The sequence below is a fragment of the Corvus brachyrhynchos genome, unplaced genomic scaffold, assembly GCF_000691975.1.
Source record: "Corvus brachyrhynchos isolate BGI_N302 unplaced genomic scaffold, ASM69197v1 scaffold194, whole genome shotgun sequence".
NCBI classification, from domain to species: domain Eukaryota; kingdom Metazoa; phylum Chordata; class Aves; order Passeriformes; family Corvidae; genus Corvus; species Corvus brachyrhynchos.
The window spans coordinates 1,369,086-1,389,468 of NW_008237890.1; the positions used below are offsets into that span (position 1 = coordinate 1,369,086).

At 34.8% G+C, this 20,383-nt stretch overlaps 1 protein-coding gene across 8 annotated transcripts in view; it reads left to right on the forward strand.

The window, feature by feature from the left end:
- Positions 1–20,383, forward strand: part of KDM4C (lysine demethylase 4C) — a 280,048-nt gene that overhangs the window by 105,591 nt on the left and 154,074 nt on the right. For 7 of the 8 annotated variants that reach the window (XR_001861543.1, XM_017732833.1, XM_017732834.1 and 4 more), the window contains exons 8-11: positions 10,419–10,612; positions 13,831–14,069; positions 16,163–16,524; positions 18,415–18,526. Coding sequence is in view for 7 of the 8 variants with exons in the window: in XM_017732833.1 (XP_017588322.1) it covers positions 10,419–10,612; positions 13,831–14,069; positions 16,163–16,524; positions 18,415–18,526 (907 nt within the window). In the remaining variant the exon portion in view is untranslated. Of the gene's footprint in view, positions 1–2,297; positions 2,466–10,418; positions 10,613–13,830; positions 14,070–16,162; positions 16,525–18,414; positions 18,527–20,383 lie in introns of those variants that run through there. The other variant, XM_017732838.1, reaches the window with a different exon arrangement.

Sequence of the window (20,383 nt, forward strand, 5' to 3'; positions counted from 1 at the left end):
GTCCGCCTGGCAGCACTCCCAGTGACCCTGGCGGGGCACTGGGGCAGTCACTGCTGGCCCGTGTTCTTCCTGGGCCTTTCTGGCCAAGCCAGTGTTTGGTTCATGGGTTATTCCTCCCCAGGTGCAGTGTTTGGAGTCTCCTTTGTTACTGCATGAGGTTCCTGTTGGCCCCTTTCTCCAGCCATTTAAATAAAATCGTTAAAAGAAAATTAGTTTTGGAAAACACAAGTGATGAGGCAATAGTAAGAATGTCTAGGTTAAAAGGTACAATGAAGAGGGAAATACTATCTTTTCCTTCAAGGGAGACCAGAGGAAAGAACAGGAATGTAGAACTTAATTTTCATTCTTCTCAAAGGCAGAATGGTGAAGGAGTTTGGGATTCAGTCATATTCTCTGCAGGGTGAAACAAAGCAATTGTTCTCTAGTATATTTTATATAGATAAGTATATATATATAAATATATACATAATGAAAATGCAATCTTTTGATGAGTGAGACTCTCTTCACTAAGAAAGTTGTGCATTTTGTGTTAAGAAGTACTAAAATTTGTCCATCTAAATGTAAATCCTGTTTGAGACAAGGCATTTTTAACCTACTAACTAACTGGTGATAAAGGTTGTTTCCTGTGTCCTGCAGAACTTTACATTGAGGCAGCAAATTTGTCTTAGCTCATTTAAAATTAAAGCACATCTTTTGCAATAAAGATCTAATGTTAAAGATTGTAGGACTCCAGGTAGCATGCAGCACTACAGTAGCTTGGTGACAGTTAATAATAAGGATGATTTAAATACATTTTCATGAAAGCTTTATGAGAGGAACTCAGGGTGAGTGATTTAAAAAAAACCTATTTGACAAAAAGGAGGGAAGGGAAAAGCCTGCATTGTTAATACAATTTTTCCTTTGTTTCTTTCTTTGCTTGAGTGAAAAGAAATTCTGTTGCTTTGAATGGTCTGTCATTTTTTTTCATTAGAGTTTAAATTGAATGCAGTCTCTATTTACATTGAGCTTTTCTGTTTGTCTATCATATTTGTTGGTTGGAAACTCATATTTTTTAGGAATGAGTTCAATTTTCCATGACTGGTGGCAGATGTTTCTCTAGGATCTTCAGTGACAATGATGTATTTGTTGATAACCCAGGGCTTGCTAAAAGGGACTTCGCTTCCCATCAGTGTGTCTGGTTTTTTGTTCGAGAGCTTTAGTCAACAGAAACATACTCTATTTCTTCCAAAAATGTCTAGGGGTAGTTTCACTCTGTTTTGAATGCATACTTCATTCAATGAATTTTTGTTTGGTTTAGTTACTCTTTTCTCTGTGTGGTAGGTGAAATACATAATGCTGTGGTTTCACTTCTTTGATTCCTATTTTCGCAGTTTGTATATTTGAGCAGCTTTAATAGTTGAACCTAGTGTTCCGAGATAGTAGCCATTATGTTTTGTTGTGAGTAGATTTCATTCTTAAATGTTGTTACTGTTTTTGTGCTCAGCTTGCCACTTCACTACCCTGATAGGAACATTTGAGGAGTTTAGTTCATAGGCCTACAAGATGGCTTGTAGCAAGAGCGTGTCCGTGTCTTCACTGGAAAAATGGGGTTTACAAGCAGTTTTTATTTATTGGAGGAAAAAGTTGTACAGGATTCTGCGGTTTCTGTCTTACTGATATTTTGTGCTACTTTCTCTTCCTCTACTACCTTCTCAAACCTGGACAACCTGTGTTACAAAGTCTCTCTTCCCAATGTCTCAAAACAGCCTCAACACAGCACTGTTCTCAGCCACATGGTGTACTTAACACTGACAGAAACTCTTTTTCTTTGCATTGTTCCTGGCAGGTTTGCCTCTTTTTTGTTGAGGGCTGGAGCTATGGGATTTTTGAGCGTGGTTTGGTTTGTTTTTCTGGTTTTTTTTTTTTTATTTTGTGTGTGTGTGTTTTTTTGTTGTGGTTTGTTGTTGTTTTTGTTTCGTTTAAATTTTGTTGTTTAGGGTTTTTTTTGATATCGCAGTACTTTTTTGCTTACTTAGTTTAGATATAAATAGAATGTAATGTTATGTAGAACATGACATAGCTAGTTTCTTTCCTTTCCATCTTTGGTTAAGGGGTAAGCTACATAAATAGCTGCAAATTATTAAAAATTTTTGATGTTTTATTACCTTTTAAAATACATTGTAGGACCCCATAATTTTTTTTACTAATGTTTTTCTGCTCTTGTTTTTCTTACTCTTTAATAGAATTTGAATGGTGGGAGAGTCTTGAAAAAAAATATTTTAAGAACAGAAAAAATGATTGCTTTTTCCTCTCTTCAGTCTAGAGATCAGGATTTACATCTGGAGCAGGAAGCTGAAGGTCGAATATATTCCAGTGTCAGTGCTGACGGTGGCTTGCCTTGTGACCGTAAATAAGCCTTTCTTTAGTCTGGTTTCTTCTGTGTTATGACGAAGAAACACAAATATTTGCAAAGCATTCTGAAATTCTTGGAAGGAAGTTGTTTAAAACTACACCTTTTTTCATTATTTATTGGAAGGTATATAGGTTTTCTAAATATTTTTCTATTTTGCTGAGCAAAAGTACCAATGAGGTGCCTTAAACTTGACGGAAGAGTCATTTTGGTCAAAAAAAAATTTCAGTAGATTGAAAATCTAGAATAAATCTGTCTGGTCTTAATTTTTGTAGTCTTATCATCTGTGAATTTTCAGTTATGAATAATGCTTACCAGTTCAAGCAGTGAGATTATTGATGTATAAAGAAAACTGGTTAATTCATCCTGCTGTTTGACTCAGGATTTACAGAAGCTACAAGATATACATGAGTGATGAATTTTGGGCATCTAAGTCCTGAAAAAAATTAGCCAAGCTTTTGCAAGAATGTATCATATGCCTTAGAGAAACTTAATGGATGTGATGGAGTTTTACATGCTTCACATGAGACTTAGCTGGGAATTTAATTTCATTCTTTTCCTTCCCTCAGACAGAAGTCATTATGTATTGTGATTTACCATTGATAATATTAATTTGCTGGCTTTAGCATCCGTTAATACAATGAACTAGGTGCTAAAAGGCGAAACCTGAGAAAAATGTGAAATGAAATTTTAGAACACTTTCCAAATACTTAGAGAAAAATATTTTCTGAACTTGAAAAATAATTTATAGTTTTATTAATATAGGGACAAGTCACTACTCCATTTTCTGTCGTGTTTAAGACAACAGTGAGGAATGCCCAACAATTCTAAGGTTTATACAATAATAGTGTTTCAGTTTTCAGCGTGATCGGTCTGTCAACATTACCATATGTAAATGCAACCATAGTTTTTAATAGTGGCAACTAGACTTGGAGCTCTCTAAAAATTTGCGTTGCGTGGGAAAAAAATTCCATATACTCATCTGGTTATATTGCCATTAATCTTCAATTATTGTTAAACCCAAACCTGAATTTAAAAATGACTTCTGAAAGTCCCGACAATAATTTGAGTTGCTATGTCACACTAACTGGAGATATTAGGGTACACAGACTAATTGTGCCAGAAAATGGCCTTAAATAATCCAGTGGAGCAACAGTTTATTTTAACTGATAAATAGCTATCCAAAAAAAAAAAAAAAAAGTCCTATTTCTCAGCCCATTTACTTATACGAGGTGTGTGTCTTCCCCTTTAATCTGCAATATGTCAAGTTCTAATTTGAGGTTTTCCCCAGGTGGTATGTTTAGATTACAATTTTAAAATTGATATCCTATTGATTTTCTTTTGATTTCTTGAGAGTAGAGAAGGAATAGGTATTCTGTTACATTGTCTTCTTACCCTACAGTATGTTACATCTCTCTCTTGGCTGTAATTAGTGAGCTAAGAATAATGCAGTTTATCAGAATTACTGTACTTGGGTCATTTCTGAATTTCTTTTTTATGTTTGATGATAGTAAACTTTCTGTTAGTAAGTCCATGATGATGAATGTAATGTTTGTATGAACAAGATAAGTGACATGGTGATGTGTCAGTTTTAGGTATTGCACAACTACAAATTATTGTTTATAATTATATATATACGTTTAAATATATATACACAGATGTAATTGCACAGACTGTTTTCTTACTTTTAGGAGCTATTAAAGAATTGGTTAATTCTGGTCTGCTGCAGCTAGAGATTAATTTCTTCAAAATAAATTCTAATTTCACATGTTCAGAATCATTCCATTTTAAAATACAAGAATTGGTAGGCAGTTCAAGACATGGAAGAGAAGCTGTCATTTTATGGATCTGAGAAAGTGAAGTCCAAAGGTACTAAGAAAGGAAAGAACAGAGAGCTAAGAGAAGGACACAAAGCAGAGAGGTAAAGGCTCTTTCTTTTGTACAGGCATCAGGGGTGGACAGAGAAGTGAATGTGAGCGAAGGAGGAGAAGGAGTCAGGCTAGAAATACAGACTGAAATCGGACTGAAGAAAAAAACTTGGATAGCTAGTGGCTTAATCTTTCAAGTAGTAAGATTAGTGCCGTTAAAGATACCAGTGAAGGATAAAGAGGAAGAAGGGTTGTGAGGTGGAATATTTAAGAAAATATGAGGTTCCTTTAGTTGTGTCTTGTCACACTGTTACTGTTGTCCAGCTTTTGACAGAATGGGAGTAAAATGACCACATTTTTGCAATGGCAGCTGATGCTGATAGAATAAATTCTACATAACACAAACTGAATCTTTTTTTGTAGGAATGTGTAGGTGGCATTATGTGTAAGTGTAAAATAAATTAGAAATAGGAATTAAGGAAAAAAGGCACTATTTTGTATTTAATATCAAACCATTTAAAAAATATTTCCGACTGTTTGCTTATGCATATATGAATACAAATAATGAATTTAGTAGGAATTTTTTTCTATAATATAAAAAGGACCTTAAAGAGTGGTGTTTTGCATTTGTGTTTCTGTTATGTGTGACTGGATGAGTCAGGGGAGTGTAGTGTCCTTGATTTACCAAAGGAAAGCTTGCTTTCTCAATGCTCGTACAGATGGCTAACTGCTATCAAAGTTGCAACACCGCTTACAAGTTGCAAGAAGGTTAGTGTGAAAATACATTACAGCCTGATTCTGTAGCAAAGGACAGTTACTGTTACCAAGATTTATTAAATCCTGTCCTCCTAGTAAACTGTACCTATCAAGCACTTCTACAGGTAGTCCACAGGAAGCAGTTCCAGTCACGGCATCTTTAAAATGTTTTCTGTCAAAATGCATTTTTTACATTGTTTGGACATGGTTCATTTAAAGTATTGCAAGAGTGGGATATAGTGCATGAAATAATCTATTGTGTGTAGTTGAAGCTGGTAAGAAGAATCTAAAGTATTTAAAATGTTTGTCTGCAATACATACGCCATTGCCACTGTTCTCTAAAGAAAGCTTTAGTCATTATAATCAGTTAGGAAGGAGTATCACTGAAAAATAGCTTGATTAAATAATTTTAGGACATGCTTTGTGGATTGAGACTTACAGAATGTAAAGAAAGTTATCAGCCTTATGCTTGCCTCATCCTGCTAATTTGTTGCTTTTGTAACTGTTTTGTAAAAATCCTTTCTCTCTTTACAAAGAAGAGAACTTTCCATGGTTTCCTGTGACTGGTAGCCTCCACATGATGTTCCACAGGTGTGTAGTTTACCTACATTGTGCAGTTGCAATGTGAATTAGGTGATGCTTTCTTTCTGAAATGATTATGTGATTATGTAAGTGAAGGAAAAAAAGATAGCCTAATGAAGTACTACTATTCTTCAAATTAGAACGCTGGAAGGCTTTAAACTAAAATAGGCTCCAGATATAATGAAAATCCCGTTTTAGTTAACAAAATCCAATACTTAGTGCAAAATGTTCAAAATCCTTAGACATTTTAAGCTTTGTGTGTTAAATATTTTAACACACTAAGTAGTATAACAGCTAATGTTTTGGTGGAGAAGGTGCTTTTGTGAACAAAGACATCCGTTCTTATCTTACAAGGTACATCAGAGGTATACTTCATTGAACTAAAATATAAAAATGCAGATCACAAAGACTTGACTCTGGACATACATTTCGATGCTTAAAACTGTGGCACTAAGAAATACTACTCCGGTACTACTAATCAAATAATAATAAACCATCTATTTGCTTTCTGTTGCAGCAAAATATGATATACTCTACAGATGGAGTATTTTTATGTTAGTTTTAAAAATCCAGTAATTCATGTTATGAAAGAGCTTTTCATCGTTTATATTAAATATTAATGATGAAAGGCTAGAAAGACCCATAAGTCGTGCACTTGGCTCCTAATGAAATAAAATGTTTTATAATGACTGTTCTTAGGTACTTCAGGTATTTTAGAATGTGCTTAAGTTTGTGTCTAATATGTATAAGTCTAGAAGTTTGTTGTATATTCCTTATTATTTTCCTGAATCAGAGTCCAAAATGCAAAAAAAAAAGAAATTATTTATTTTTTTTAAACTATAAAATATTTATTCTCTTTTGCATTCACAAACAGCTTGTGTTTGAAAAAATTCTTTTGGCTGTGTTTGTTTCTCCTAGGTGATTTTCTCATATCACAAATATATCTCACATATATTTATGCCAATTAGTTAAAGCTGCTAAAACTTTTTTCTTCCAATTCATTCTGTAAAGGTTTGCCCTTACTAATAAATTTTAGTTGAACTGCTTACCTTCAAGCTCTATATTTATGGCAGGATAAATAATAATCACAGTAGTGGTATCACCGATGATGTTAATAATAAGAATTTAATAGTAAGAATTTTCTTAAGTATTCTGCTTCTCATCCTAGCCTTTGATTGAAAAGTATCAAACTAATTCTATTGCATATAGAAAATGATTGTTTCCAGTACAAAGGCTGTGACGTTTATTGATGGCAACATCAGCTGCCTTTTACATGGTAGTCCAACTGCTTTGATTTTGCATTTACTTTAAAAAATATCACAAGTTTTTAAAAAAAAAAAAAAAATCGCTATGAGTACTTTAGTAGACAGGAACATGCCAGTTTTGTGTTGTCCTGAGAGCCTTCTTCAACAGCAGGACATTTAGTTTTATTTTAGACAGAATGTTTCCGTCACTTTTTCAAGTTGGGAGCAGTAAGCGACATAACTGCCAGCTACAAGCCAGTCAAAAGAGAAATGAATTAAAACCATTAAAACCATCACCACCACCCCACCACCACCACCAAGAAGAATGAAAGATCCTCCAGATTATTTATCAGAGCAACAGTTTTTGTGTTTGTGGTGGTTTTTTTTTTTTTTCCTTGAAACATTCAAGGAAATAGGAGTAGAAATTATTTTCAGAACATACCTGCTCATGTTGTCTGATATGATACTTCCAAGTATTTCTACCCTTCAGTGCCTAGAAGCCTGTCTTCTGTTTTTTCAGGCAGTGATAGTTTTGAGCATGATGTTACTCCATTACTTTTTATTCAAAAGTGTGTTTTAAAAGTTTTAAAACTTAAAAAAAATTTTACTCTATTTTTAAAACCGCTACAAGCCAGTCAAAAGAGAAATGAATTAAAACCAGTAAAACCATCACCACCACCCCACCACCACCACCAAGAAGAATGAAAGATCCTCCAGATTATTTATCAGAGCAACAGTTTTTGTGTTTGTGGTGGTTTTTTTTTTTTTTCCTTGAATCATTCAAGGAAATAGGAGTAGAAATTATTTTCAGAACATACCTGCTCATGTTGTCTGATATGATACTTCCAAGTATTTCTACCCTTCAGTGCCTAGAAGCCTGTCTTCTGTTTTTTCAGGCAGTGATAGTTTTGAGCATGATGTTACTCCATTACTTTTTATTCAAAAGTGTGTTTTAAAAGTTTTAAAACTTAAAAAAAATTTTACTCTATTTCTAATACCTGCCTGGGTTTGTTAATTCTTTTGCAGTAGTTCTATTAAAATGAAGTGTAAACTGATCGAAAATTACTGAAGACAGAAATTATGTCCCATTTAGATGTGATATATTTTGTCTTTTAGTATCTTATTATCATTCCATCACAGAATACATTTTATTTCTTCATGTATTTTCTTCCTTAATGCATCAATGCTTACTTAAGTAATTATTTTCTCTCAAGGCACTGGCAGTCTTGGTGTTTAACAGCAAAATTTTGTCTTTAACTATAATTTCTTATTGGTCTGTTGCAACAGGGCTTAAATGTGAAAACATTTTGTGCATTGAAGGGAGAGAAAAATCCACTGTTGCTTGTGTTTATGTTGCAAATTCCAATTTTAAAATTTAAAAATATTACTGTGGACTTCTGTGCATGTTTCCAGTATACAGAAGTGTCTTCATTGCTTTTTTTTTACTGTTCTTTGTGATCAGTCAAGGATTCTCTGAATGAAACATACTATTTCAAATATGTTTGAGTTTTTTTCAGAGTGTATATGTAAGTGTGTATATGCATATTGTTTGAAAAGGGAGCATTCAGACGTATTTTGGATAAAAACTATAATTAAAGGCAGCTGCATAAAATTACAATTTCTGTGTTGAATTTTTTTTCCGTCTTTCCATTCCATCCTCCATTAGATGGCAGTGTTGTGAGTGTGCAGCATATCAATGTTGACATATTGAAAGGAAAGCAAGCATTTTTAACACATCTCAGATGCTTTTTCATTATGTATCTTATGAATTTCAAGAGGAAGAAGGGTGAACTAGAAATGATAGATGGAAATAGTAGATAAAGAAATTTGCATTCACTTCACAGAAACCTAGCTAGTAGGAAAGTTGCATTCAGTCCTTTGTGTGTTTCAGCTTGTTTAAAAAAATGTAATAAAACTAGTTGTAGTAAACCATGAAGCCAGGCCATGCATTTACCAGGTTTTTCGATACATCTCTTCTTACCTGAAACAAAGTACTGTCTCAGTTCTGTGCTTTAGCGGAGTTATTTAGCTATAGCAAAGTTCTTCCAAAGTTTTTTAATGTAAGACTATGTTTTAGCCAATCAATTTGCTTTCAATTTGAAAAAAATTTGCTAAGGTTTTTGTGGCAAGGTTTTAGTAGTGTAGGGTTGCTTCAGGAGTTGCTAATGTCAGAACAGATCACGAGTCCACGTACTGGACAGAGCCAAATGCAACTGACTCCAAAATGAACCTACTGCTGCATGAAGCTGAGCCTGTCAGCGACTCTGGTGGCATTCATATGATAGTGAATTTGGAATGAATAAAAATCACTCTGCAGCAGCTGTGGGAGAAAGGAGTGAGGAATATGTGAAAGAAACATCCCTGCAGACAGCAGTCAGGAGTGAAGTAAAGCCTTAAAAAATGGGTGTGAGGGAAGGGTTTTAGTTTTTTTCACATTTCTCAGTCATAATCTCTTATTAATTGGCATTAAATTAATAGAATTTCCTCAAGAGAAGTCAAAGATGGTAATTCGTCAGTGATCTGCCTGTCCTTATCTCAACCTGTGACATTTTTCATCTTATTTTCTCCCCGTCTTGCTGAGGAAGGGAAATGGGAGAACAAGTTTATGGACACCTGGCAGTCAACCAGGGTTAACCCACTATGATAGTTTATCTGCTGTCGACATATTGATTTACTTAATATAGTCTCCTACTGTTAAGTATTTTTGAGTATTGAGCACAATGACTTTAGTCTAAAAATTGACTCAGCATCTACAGTATTTCAAGTGGAGGCTCCTTTGCATTTTCATGACTATTAAGATTCTATTCAAATACGTCTAAAATATTCCACTCAGATGCATAAGAAAAACAATGCAAAAATTCTTTAGGGAATTAAAATCAGGGGTTAGATTTAAGTTGATGAGGAAAGTACTACATGAGATTTTAGGGTCTGCACTGTACAGTGGATCGGATTACGTGGATATAGCACACCCTTCCAGACCTTAGACATAATACTCCCCTCTCTTGCTTCCTTTTTACTCTTTGTAGAAAAAAAATGGGCAAAACTATAACTTGATGTGGTACTTGTATGCATTTATGTTTTGAAGAGTTGGGTGCTGGGACTGTAAATGCCTGTAAAGACCTTTGGGTGAACAGGATACTATATGAGCTATTTTTATAAGTAAAATTGTGATGTCACTGCCTCTGAACAGTCTCTGGATGTGCAGTCTCAGGAGTCTGCAGTCTCTGGAGTGTGCAGTCTCTGGATTCAGCATGGCAGTTTGCTTAAAATTATCAAAACCAGCTAATAGAGTGGAAAGAAATGCTATAGTTTCTTTTTGGTTTTAACCCTTAGGAGTTAATGAAACAATGGAGTGTCCTTAAGTACTTTTGGGAATCCTATTGTGACACATTTGTTCAGATAGTGTTTTCTCTTGAGTAATCCTTTCCTCTTGAAAATTGAGGACAATGGAAAGAGGAAAATACTGATTAAAGTAGAATTGGATTTTACATGTGGAAATTTCTGTTCTGGACTTTTAAAACTGCAAACTGTGGCATATTCCAGTACTTATCACTTACAAATTCCTTTCTTGTCTTGCAGTGCACTTGTAGGAGAGACATGGTGTCAATATCCATGGATGTCTTTGTGAGGAAGTTTCAACCAGACAGATACCAGCTGTGGAAACAGGGCAAGGATTTATATACCATTGATCATACAAAACCAACTCCTGAGTCAACGCCTGAAGTAAAGATCTGGCTGCAGAGAAGAAGGAAAATACAGAACGTTCCCCAGAGGTATTTATGTTTCTTTACTGTCTATTTAATTGTCTTTAATAGGATGGCAATGCCTTTTTGTTTTCTTTTGGCCACTTCCTCTAATGCTGTCTTAGTTTTGGCCGCAACAGATTTTATTTTCTCATAGTAGCAGTGAGGGGGTGGGGCTTGGAGCTGCGTGGGTGTGCCTACATTGTTCTCTATCACACACGGGTCACTGCCGGGGCACAGAAGTAAGCGATTCTCATTTCTGAGAAGGGAGGGAGTGTAATGTGTGCCAGGGCCTGGGGGGCCATAATGTCCTTTTGTTTTGGAAAGCCTCATGGCTCCGGGTTGGGTTGATTGGACTCAATGAGCATTTTGTGTGTAGTCACCTGCTTATATAAACTGTTGTTATTAGTATTGTTGCTGTTTCTGTTAATTTTCTTATTTCATTGCTGTTTTCAGTAAATTGCTATCTCAACCCATAATCTCTGTCTTCTCTCTCTCTCTCTCTGTGTCTCTGTCTCTCACTGGAGGGGCTGGAGGGAGAGGAATGGCTGCATGAATTTTAACTTCCAGCTGGGCTTAAGCCATGTCACATGTTTTGTTTTAATTCACTTTTATTAGACGAAAATGTTTTTTCTGTTTTCTGTATTAAGATGGACTTGGACACAAGGCAGTCTTTTTTTTTAGAGTGATTGTGAAAAATTAATTTAACTTATAAGTTGTGTGTAGCTAAAGTTAATGGTTATGGAGAACAACAAAATGGATTCAAGTGTTGCATTTAAAATCTTTCTTTAGTAAAAGTTATTCCAGTAAAATTTTCAAGGTGTGGATGCTTGCCATTGTTTCTAGTGATCACTGCAACCAAAAAACAAGGGAGAAGACTCCTAAGAGCTGAGGTAAAGGTTAAACAGGAAAATCTTATCAAAAAGCTGTGACAGAATCCCTCCAGCTGTTTGAAGTCTCTAGTAACAGTCTTACCGCTCACCTCCTATTTAACTTTAAGGAGATGCCACTGCCTATTTGTTGTGCTCTTGCAGTGCTGCAGCCAAAACCTGTCTTTGTCTACCACAGGTCAGTGGCAGATGATAACAAGGTCTAAGTCTCAGTTGGTGGTGCTCACACCACTAAGAAAATTAAGAGGATAAAGTTTCTCAGCTTGTCACTGAAACTGTAAAAGCTTTGACCTATTAAAGCAGTTCTGTAGCTATTTTCTTGAGATGCATTATGGTTTTTGTTTGCATTGCACAAACATTTTTTGTACGGTTGTGCTTTCCTGTCTTACTTAACAGGATCTTTATGGATTTTCTTCTTCATTATCTAAAAAAAGATCTACTTAATTTCTAGCCAGAGGTGGGCAGTTCTTTTGGTATCTACTTACTTGTGTAGTGCAGTTTTTTGAGTTTGAGATAATACTGATTTTTTTAACATATTTTTCCTTCTTCAAATAATTTTATGGTGTAGTTGCTTTTAACACTTGGTCTTAAACTAAACTTCCTCATTTTCTTTGTAAGTTAATGTATTTTTTGAGTAAAGGATAGGAAAGTCAACTTGTAAAGTAAAAGACCAACTGGCACTGTAGTGGAATACTGTTACTGAAAATAGAACACCGAGTTTGTTCTGGGTAAGGGTAGTTTGTGAGGTAGAATCACTTCTTGAAGACAACCAGTGAAGCAGCTGAACAGCCAGTTTATAAGTACATGTATAATACTAACCTGGACTCACAGAGAGAGTAATTCTGTTGTTTAACTAGGTGAATGCCATTTTTCCCTGTAGTGGGTTTCCCTGTATCTGTTGTACAGTGTAAATGCAAATTCCCACTTGTACCAGCAGTAATTCATTTTGTAGTACCCTTATGGGTAGCTGGTTCTGAGTAAAGCAAAAGATTTTCTAATAATCACATTGGAAGTTTTATTACAGGAGTACATGGGCTGATTTATGCACTTTGCTAAGCTAATAAACACTATTCTAGTGATGTTTAAATCTTGAATTGGCTTTTGTTCAGGCATGGTAACAGTGTACATTGCAGAGGATAATATATTTATTCAGCTTCATTTCTAGTGTGATGTGTCAATTGAAATTATCATTTTGATTATGGGAATAATACAAGTTCCAGCAAAGTGAAAATAAAAATACCATCTATGGGAATCTTCATGAATATAGTGACAGGGAGAGCTTAACTCTGACATTGATGGCTGAAATACGTTGCTGCTAAATAACATCTAATGAGTGCATGTAAATAGTAATGATACTTTCTGTTGTTTACTATGTGAACTGATGGTTGTCTCATACTTTGGCAAGTTTTCTGGAAATTACTATTTTATAAAGAGTGTGTTGAAAGATGTACATTTGTAGACACAGAATAAAATTTAGAGGGTAGCAAAATGTGTTTCTGGAGATGTGTACAATCTAAGACCTTTGCAAAACTCACTTAAAACTTTGTAAAATTCACCTGTGATAGTAGTGCTTTTACCTCTAATGTAGTACGAGCTTTGAAACCTGCTGTATAATAACTTTAAAATCTCCTCTTGTGTCACATAGTTAATTTGAAACTGGACTAATTTCCTATTGTATTTATTCTGAGCGCATAAATTATGAACCTATGTCTTATGGGTTTGCCATTTCTCCTGCCTTAAGCTTTCCCTTATACTTCTGAGGGTGCAAAAACTTACGCTGAATCTTTAATTTCAACTTTATTTTTTTTAACACAGAATAATTATATATATTGCTTGATATTGTAGCCTTTCAAAATATTTTGTGATCATAATTTTTACCTTTTTCAGATGCTTGTTGGTTGTGTTAAAACTCATTTGAAAACTTCCAAACAGATCAGCTTTTATGTGGTTATTCAGATTAGTGTTTAATTAGCATGAGGGTTTGGAAATATCCTGATTTTACTGCTACTGAAAGAGTTTCGTCTTCATTACTCTTGTAAAAGTAGTTCTTTTTTGGGTTCAAAATAATGATTTATTAAAAAGCCTGTTTGGGTGCTAGTTAAGAAATAGTTACTTAAAGACTGTTTTACTTTCAGAGTTTAACAAATTTGCTATAGAATGGTGATAAAAGATTAGAAGGTTAAATCCAATCAATTGTTAATCTATCACTTAATAAATTGTAGCACTATCTCAACACAAAAAGATGAAAAATTGTCAGTTTTTTACCACTTTAAGCAGGTGAAAGGGACATATATTGGTAGATGTTTTATCTTATCCAAGACAGACTTTCTACTCTGACAGCAATATCTCCTATAACAGCTTCCAGCACACCAGATCTCGATCTAAAAGGCTTAAAACTCCAGAGGACAAGAGAATATCTGCTATGGTAGCTGATGCAGAAATCATAGTGACTGAAGCAGCTACTGATGGCTTCAAGGTCAGTGAACAACCTGAAAAAAAAATGAGAGTGGTAAACACAGGAGTGCCTTCTGGGGAAGAAGAAAACAGTAGTAGAATGCATCTGGATCAACATTTATTGGATCATGTCAAGGTTGCAGGTGAGATAAGCACTTTCACATGTAAGTCGTAGCCTGTTTATACTCTAATGCCACAAATTAGTGGATGTTAAACTGAAGTATTTAGAGTACGAAAATACTTGCATAGAGAGTTATTTATGCAGAGAAGATTGATATTCAGTAAGAAAGAGAAAAGACCAAAGCTAATACTCTGAGTTGAGAGTAATACCACCAAACTCTTTTAATTAAGTGTTTTTTAAAGGAGCAAAAAGAATGAGGTTTTGTAAATTTTACTTCTTCAGTGGACTCATATGTGTTAAAGTAAAATGTTTTTGATATGGAAATAATGCAGAATGTGTTAACACTACTCAAACAGTACAGAATGTATATGCTTGCGAGTATGCTACATGTATTTACATGATGCAAATTAGGAGTGTTCTATACCTATATTTTTGTTCTATACACAAACATGCTCTATTTTGAGACATCAGATTTCATTTCCTCTGGAGCTGTCTGACAGTGCAAGTTATAAAGTTCTTGTCAAGGCAAAGATTTTTTTTTTCCTGCCACAACCATTTTTTGCTAATAGAGTTGGTCTATTCTGGACTTAATTTATTCTATTTCACATTCCATTGTAGTTCCAATATAGTTCCCCATTCCTGTTCATGAGGCAAAGTGCAATTTTAACTTCAAGTTTAGAAGCGGTGCCATTTTGTTCTACGTTCCTACTGAAAATTTACTTTCAAATTGCATATAGAACATATTTTCATTATTGTGAATATTAGTGGTTATGTTTAGGCTTATTTGGAGGTGATCACCACCATGATTGATTCACATAAAGATAACAAGATGCTGCAATATGGAAGGTTAAAAATTCCTCTGCACGAGTTATCTGGTGCTCTATTAAAGCATTTCCAGGTCTGTTTTAATAATATATTTTTTAAAGGTGCTATTGCTTTACATCTTCCCACAACTTTTGATAGAAGTTTCGAATGTTCATGACCACAGAGAAAGTAGTACTTAGTTATCACCCATTCTGTGTTTATTGTCAAGGGAAGGAAAAGTAGAGAAGAGTGGAGAGCTGCCCTCTCTCCTTTGTCCTCTTAAAGGGTGGTACCTGGACCTTTGTAGGAAAAAGGATGTTTTTAGATATGATAGAAGTTCCAGTACTCATGTTGAAGAAGGTAGTTTGTTTTGCATTGCCTCTGGCTAGTATGTCCATTATACTCAGCTGAGGCAGTGCTGTTTGTGCCCAGAGATTACATTTTAGTATTGTCTTTGTATTACTAAATCCATTATTCATTTTACATGAAAAGGAAAGTTTTCAGAAAAAACAAGTTCAAGTAATCTTTGTAAAGAAAGAATGGCAAGGGACTTAACAGAAACTATTTTCTTTAATATCATGGAGGTGCTGCTGAATCAGAATTCACTGCAGAATGTGCTAGAGTTCTTCAGGAATATATTTTTTTAGTGACCTCTCTAGCCCATTGTTCTGTCTTTCCAATGCATGCATCAGCAGAGGAAGAATTTTTGTAAAGTAAAATTCACACAATTTCACTCTTCAATATTACTAGAATATATAATTATGCTAATTTTTAAAAAATAAAATTATGCTAATTGATTTTCATTTTTAGACTGATGCTGTTGTTTTAAAAATATTCTTGGTATCTATTTGAAATATGTCTTTGTAATTATAAACCATTAATCTTTGTCTATTTTCATTTGTAAACAGGCATAATAGGTATAAAATGCAGGGTATCAGGTTTAATATACCAGCCTTTTATATTTTTTTCCATTGACTCAAAGTGCATTTGGGCAATATGAGTAAAGACTAAGTAAACTACATGAATATTGATTATTTTGAATTAAATGAAGACCTGTTGTAATTCAAATGCAAAATACTGATTAAATGATCAAAACTATGTTTTGTACTCCAGACTCAAACCATTTACATTTAATTTATTCGTTGATAAAACCTATGCTCCACATTTGTGCATGCCCTTCCACCAAATGCTTTTCTGTATGATTTCTAAATGAGGAACCATGCTTTGAATTTGAATAATTTAGATTGCTGTGAAATTCAATATAGTAATGTAAAGTGGGATTTATTAACAAATCATGTTCTTGATTTGTAGGAAACATCCCTTCAGACTCAATTTTGAGTCCTGTTCCTGTACTAGAGAAAACAAAAATGAGAGATGAGGACAAGATAGATTCCAGTCATTCTTCCTTTACGTTTGAAGATTCTGTGGCCAGCAACCCTGCTTTTGATAGCTGCAGAAAAGAAGAGAATTTGAAACCTCAGAATCAATATGTTTCATCCATACCATACCATAAAGCAGAGGGACAAACTTCTGAAGCAGAAAATCTAGATAGAGATGAAAGTGTCTCCACAGAGGGTGATACCAGCAATGTGGAAAGTTCTGGAAGTGGTTTGGAACATGGAGAAGGGCCCATTGTAAAAAAGGATGAAGAAGACAGCATGGAAACATCTTGTGTATGTGTAGCAAATTACATCATAATAGTAATATATTCTTGATTTAATGAAATATGAATGAGCATTTTTCTAATGAGACCTGATATCCATATTAAAGCCTTTAAGAATATGCATGCTTTTAATCAGATGATAATTTGAACATGTTTTGAAGTGTTCCGACAAGAGTGGCAATTTTGATCCGAAGGCAGACTGGTTTTGGAGTTAGCTTATTGACATATTTTTCCCTTTAATTTTATATGTCTAGTAATTTCACTTTATATTTGTGAATCTGAAGTGTCAGCAACTATTCTCAAAGCTATTCCCACATTCGCTTCTTGCCAAAATGAGCAGGGCTGTGAGCTTCACCTACGTGCTATTGGATTTTGGAAATGAACTAAAATATGGAAAGGAAGCACTTGAAGGAAAAGATCCCAATATTGAAAGATATATATATTTTCAATTTTTAAATAGTAGGTTTTAATAATGTTTTCTTTTTGGGCCACCTACAAACATATGGCCTTTTCTTTACTCTTCCTATTCTGCTGTGATGCATGGTCAGCTTTGACTTTGGGATGCAAAATGAAAAATTAAGCTGTGGTGGTTGTCACAATAGTCTTCTGAGTGGTGAGTTAAATCTCAGTTTGGCAGAGAGAAAGCAGGAAATCTACTGCCAAGTTGCCAGACTTCATGGGGAATATATTTTGAAGCCAAACTAAAAGTCATGCTGACCCCTTCCACATGCATGAGCTGTGCTCTAATGATTTTTTTCAGTGTTGTGAGTTTTAATAATCTTGGCTCCAGCCTTTCCACTGTAATAAGGAGCAGTACAAACATCTCAGTGTTTTAATTAACATGTATTAGAGATTATATTTATCTCTTCCTGTGCCTTTCATCCATTTATATATTAGGTTTCAGATTTTCTGCAGTATTATTACAGACTCTTTCTTTCCCTTTTAAGTGAAGAAATGTACTGTACAAATGCAATTTAAAAAGCCTGACAGTTCTCTTTTTACTTAATTGCTAACCTGTCCTGTGCATTAATCACGTCTTCTGTCCTCTGCTTATCATGGTAAATACAATGTTTTGTAATTCACTTCAAGGGGCATGTGTATAACTTGCTAGGTTGGATTCAGGGTCTTGAGGCACAGAGTGCTGTGGTCCATAAGAATTGTGTGAAACTCAATCCTTCCCACACCTCTACCACTGTCCTTGCCCTTCCTCTGGTCCTGAACTCCAGACACCATCAGTAGCTTGTTTACATTGGGATTCTCCCAGTGGTGCTTCAAGACTTAGAAGTGTTGGCCTTAGTTCTTGAAGCTTGAATAACTTTAATAACTTTTTGTACTGAGTGTACATAGGGGTGTTTGAGGCAGGAAAGAATTTCTTCATATACTAAATCAACATGTTAATCATATATCAAGACTCTTGGTTTCTTATCTGAACTCCAGATCTTTCTTTATTCCTGAGGAATTTTGGAGTCCTTCACAAATTAAGCCAGTGGGTTTCTGCTTCATTTTTCTAGCCACAGTTAGTGGCTGTTTCGTACTTCAGGTCTGCAGAATTCTTTGGGCTGTTCTTCCTCTCAAACATCACTTCAGCGAAACAGGATTTATGCTCCGTAAGTTGGGAAGGGCTGCGGTAACTACACCTGAAATGATCTGTGTATGACAAGGATTTCACTTTTTAAATTAAAATATATGTTCTTAATTAGAGACGAGTGTTGTATTGGTACACTAAAGGTCCTTCAAGTATACTGTGGTAGTATTTACAGACGTAACATCTGTGCTTGTTTACAGAAGAGTAAGTACAGTTTATTAAGAATAAACTGTATAGAAGAATAATACAGTTTTTATTTGTTGTAATTAATTATACAGAATTACATACTAAATTAGTTGTGTTTTTTCCTTTCAGTCAGAGGAAGTTGAAAGAAAGAAAATATCTAAGAGTTGGCGTCATCCACTACATAAACCCCCAGCTAGATCTCCAATGACTTTGGTTAAACAGCAAGCAATTAGTGATGAAGGTGAGTAGACTATTTAATACATTCTTCTGATGATAATTTTATGGTTTTATGAGACCATATATATAGGCATTTAGAGAGTCACTGCCTTGTGCAGACAGGCTAGAAAAATCGAAGAAATGTACCCAACACAGGGATTTCCTTCTCTGAAGTAAATATAAAAAGTAAATCTGCTTTACCCAGAAATCACATATACAGCCACCCAAAGTTCATGAATAAAGATACTTTATTCTATTAAATGTGACTTGTGAAGCTTATGGAAACGTGCATCAAAAGTATAGATCAAAGTGGAATACAAACTCATTCCTTTTTCATATCACTGTACCATTTTTGTTCTGTAAAGCACAAGCTTTTCTGGTGCTGTTTTCCAGAATCTCCTCAGTTAGCAGAACTGGAGATTAGTTCTCATACTCCCTTAGACAGTTTGATATTCTGGAGCTGATGCCATTTCTGTGACTACGAGTCTGATTCCAACATCGTTGCATATTTCACAGTTTACCTGCAATTTTTACCTGAATTTTTTTCCCTCTCAGTTACTTCTCATTAACAGTAGCTGTTTCTTAGAGCTGCAGATAAATTTTCTTGACTTCAGAGAGCATGCCTGTTAATTGATTTTTCTTCTGGTAACTAAGCAATATTAAACTTTCAGTTGGCAAGTTAGGCATTGTTGAACTGACTGCTGTAAGTTCAATTGACCTCTCATCAATACCTCTCCCTCCTTGGTAATTGATTTGTGTCTTCTGTCTCAATAGTTTTGGAAAACTATACTCTCTCTTTTAGTTTTGATCTGGGCCACAGCTTTGCCAGGCATGATACTTCAATTAGCTGTTAAGCATCTTTCTGAAAATTAAAGACATCTTAGACCCATGATCTGTATCATATATGAGAATGTTTGGATACCTTGAGGGCTAGACAGAAAATGTTATGGTAATTTACAGGATGATATTAAGTTTAATCTAGTAAAGTAATTAAAGATTTAATATGTGGCAGGTTGCAGTAAAAATGCTCTTTTTTAAATTAGAGATTATATTCCTTTTGCCTACTGATGCTTTTTCAACATTATGGTTGAAACATATTGTGAATTTCCTATTTAAACATGGATTGTGTATGATATAATCTGGCTAGATGATGATATGATGACAGTTTTGAGTCACAGATTTTTCTAATACCAAGATATTTTCCGTCTCTTCCAGTAGTTTGCCAGCTTCCTGGTGTATTAATTTTATGTGAAAGTAGCAACATCCAGACAAGAAGTCGTATACCTTAAAGTCTTTCCTCTTTGCGTGATGATTGTCCTCCTGATACATAAGGATGTATTTTTGTTAGGAAAGTAAGAGCTGTCTTAGAATCAGTAGCCATTAAGAACATGTCTGCTTACTGATAGAAGGAAGTAATTAAGAGTTTTACTGGACATGACAGTTACTGCTATTTCCTAGCTGGAACTGGAATTATTATTATTTTCATGCATCTGTTTCTCGTTGTAATCTAATTTATCAGTTGTTTTTTGTAAGAGCACCAGAAGAGAAACAGTAGCGTTTGGGTGAGCAGAATGTTTATATCCAAGACAAATATTGAAGAACTGCTGAAGGAGGCTGGCAAACTGTAGCCTTAAGCTGCCTGACACATGCTGGCATGTGGGTTAGAGAAGTGTGGCTAGATGATTTTCTGATTTCGTTCAAGATTGTGTCAGATACCAGGGAAGTAATCAACATCAATGTGCTGACATCTACGTTTGTCTTTATGAAGGTGCTTCGTCCATATTCCGGAGTTAGTAGAAATGTAATTCAGCATTCATACTTAACTCAGTTCTTGTTCTCTCTGTTTTTGAGCAAAAATGATGCTAGCTGAGACTATGGTAGC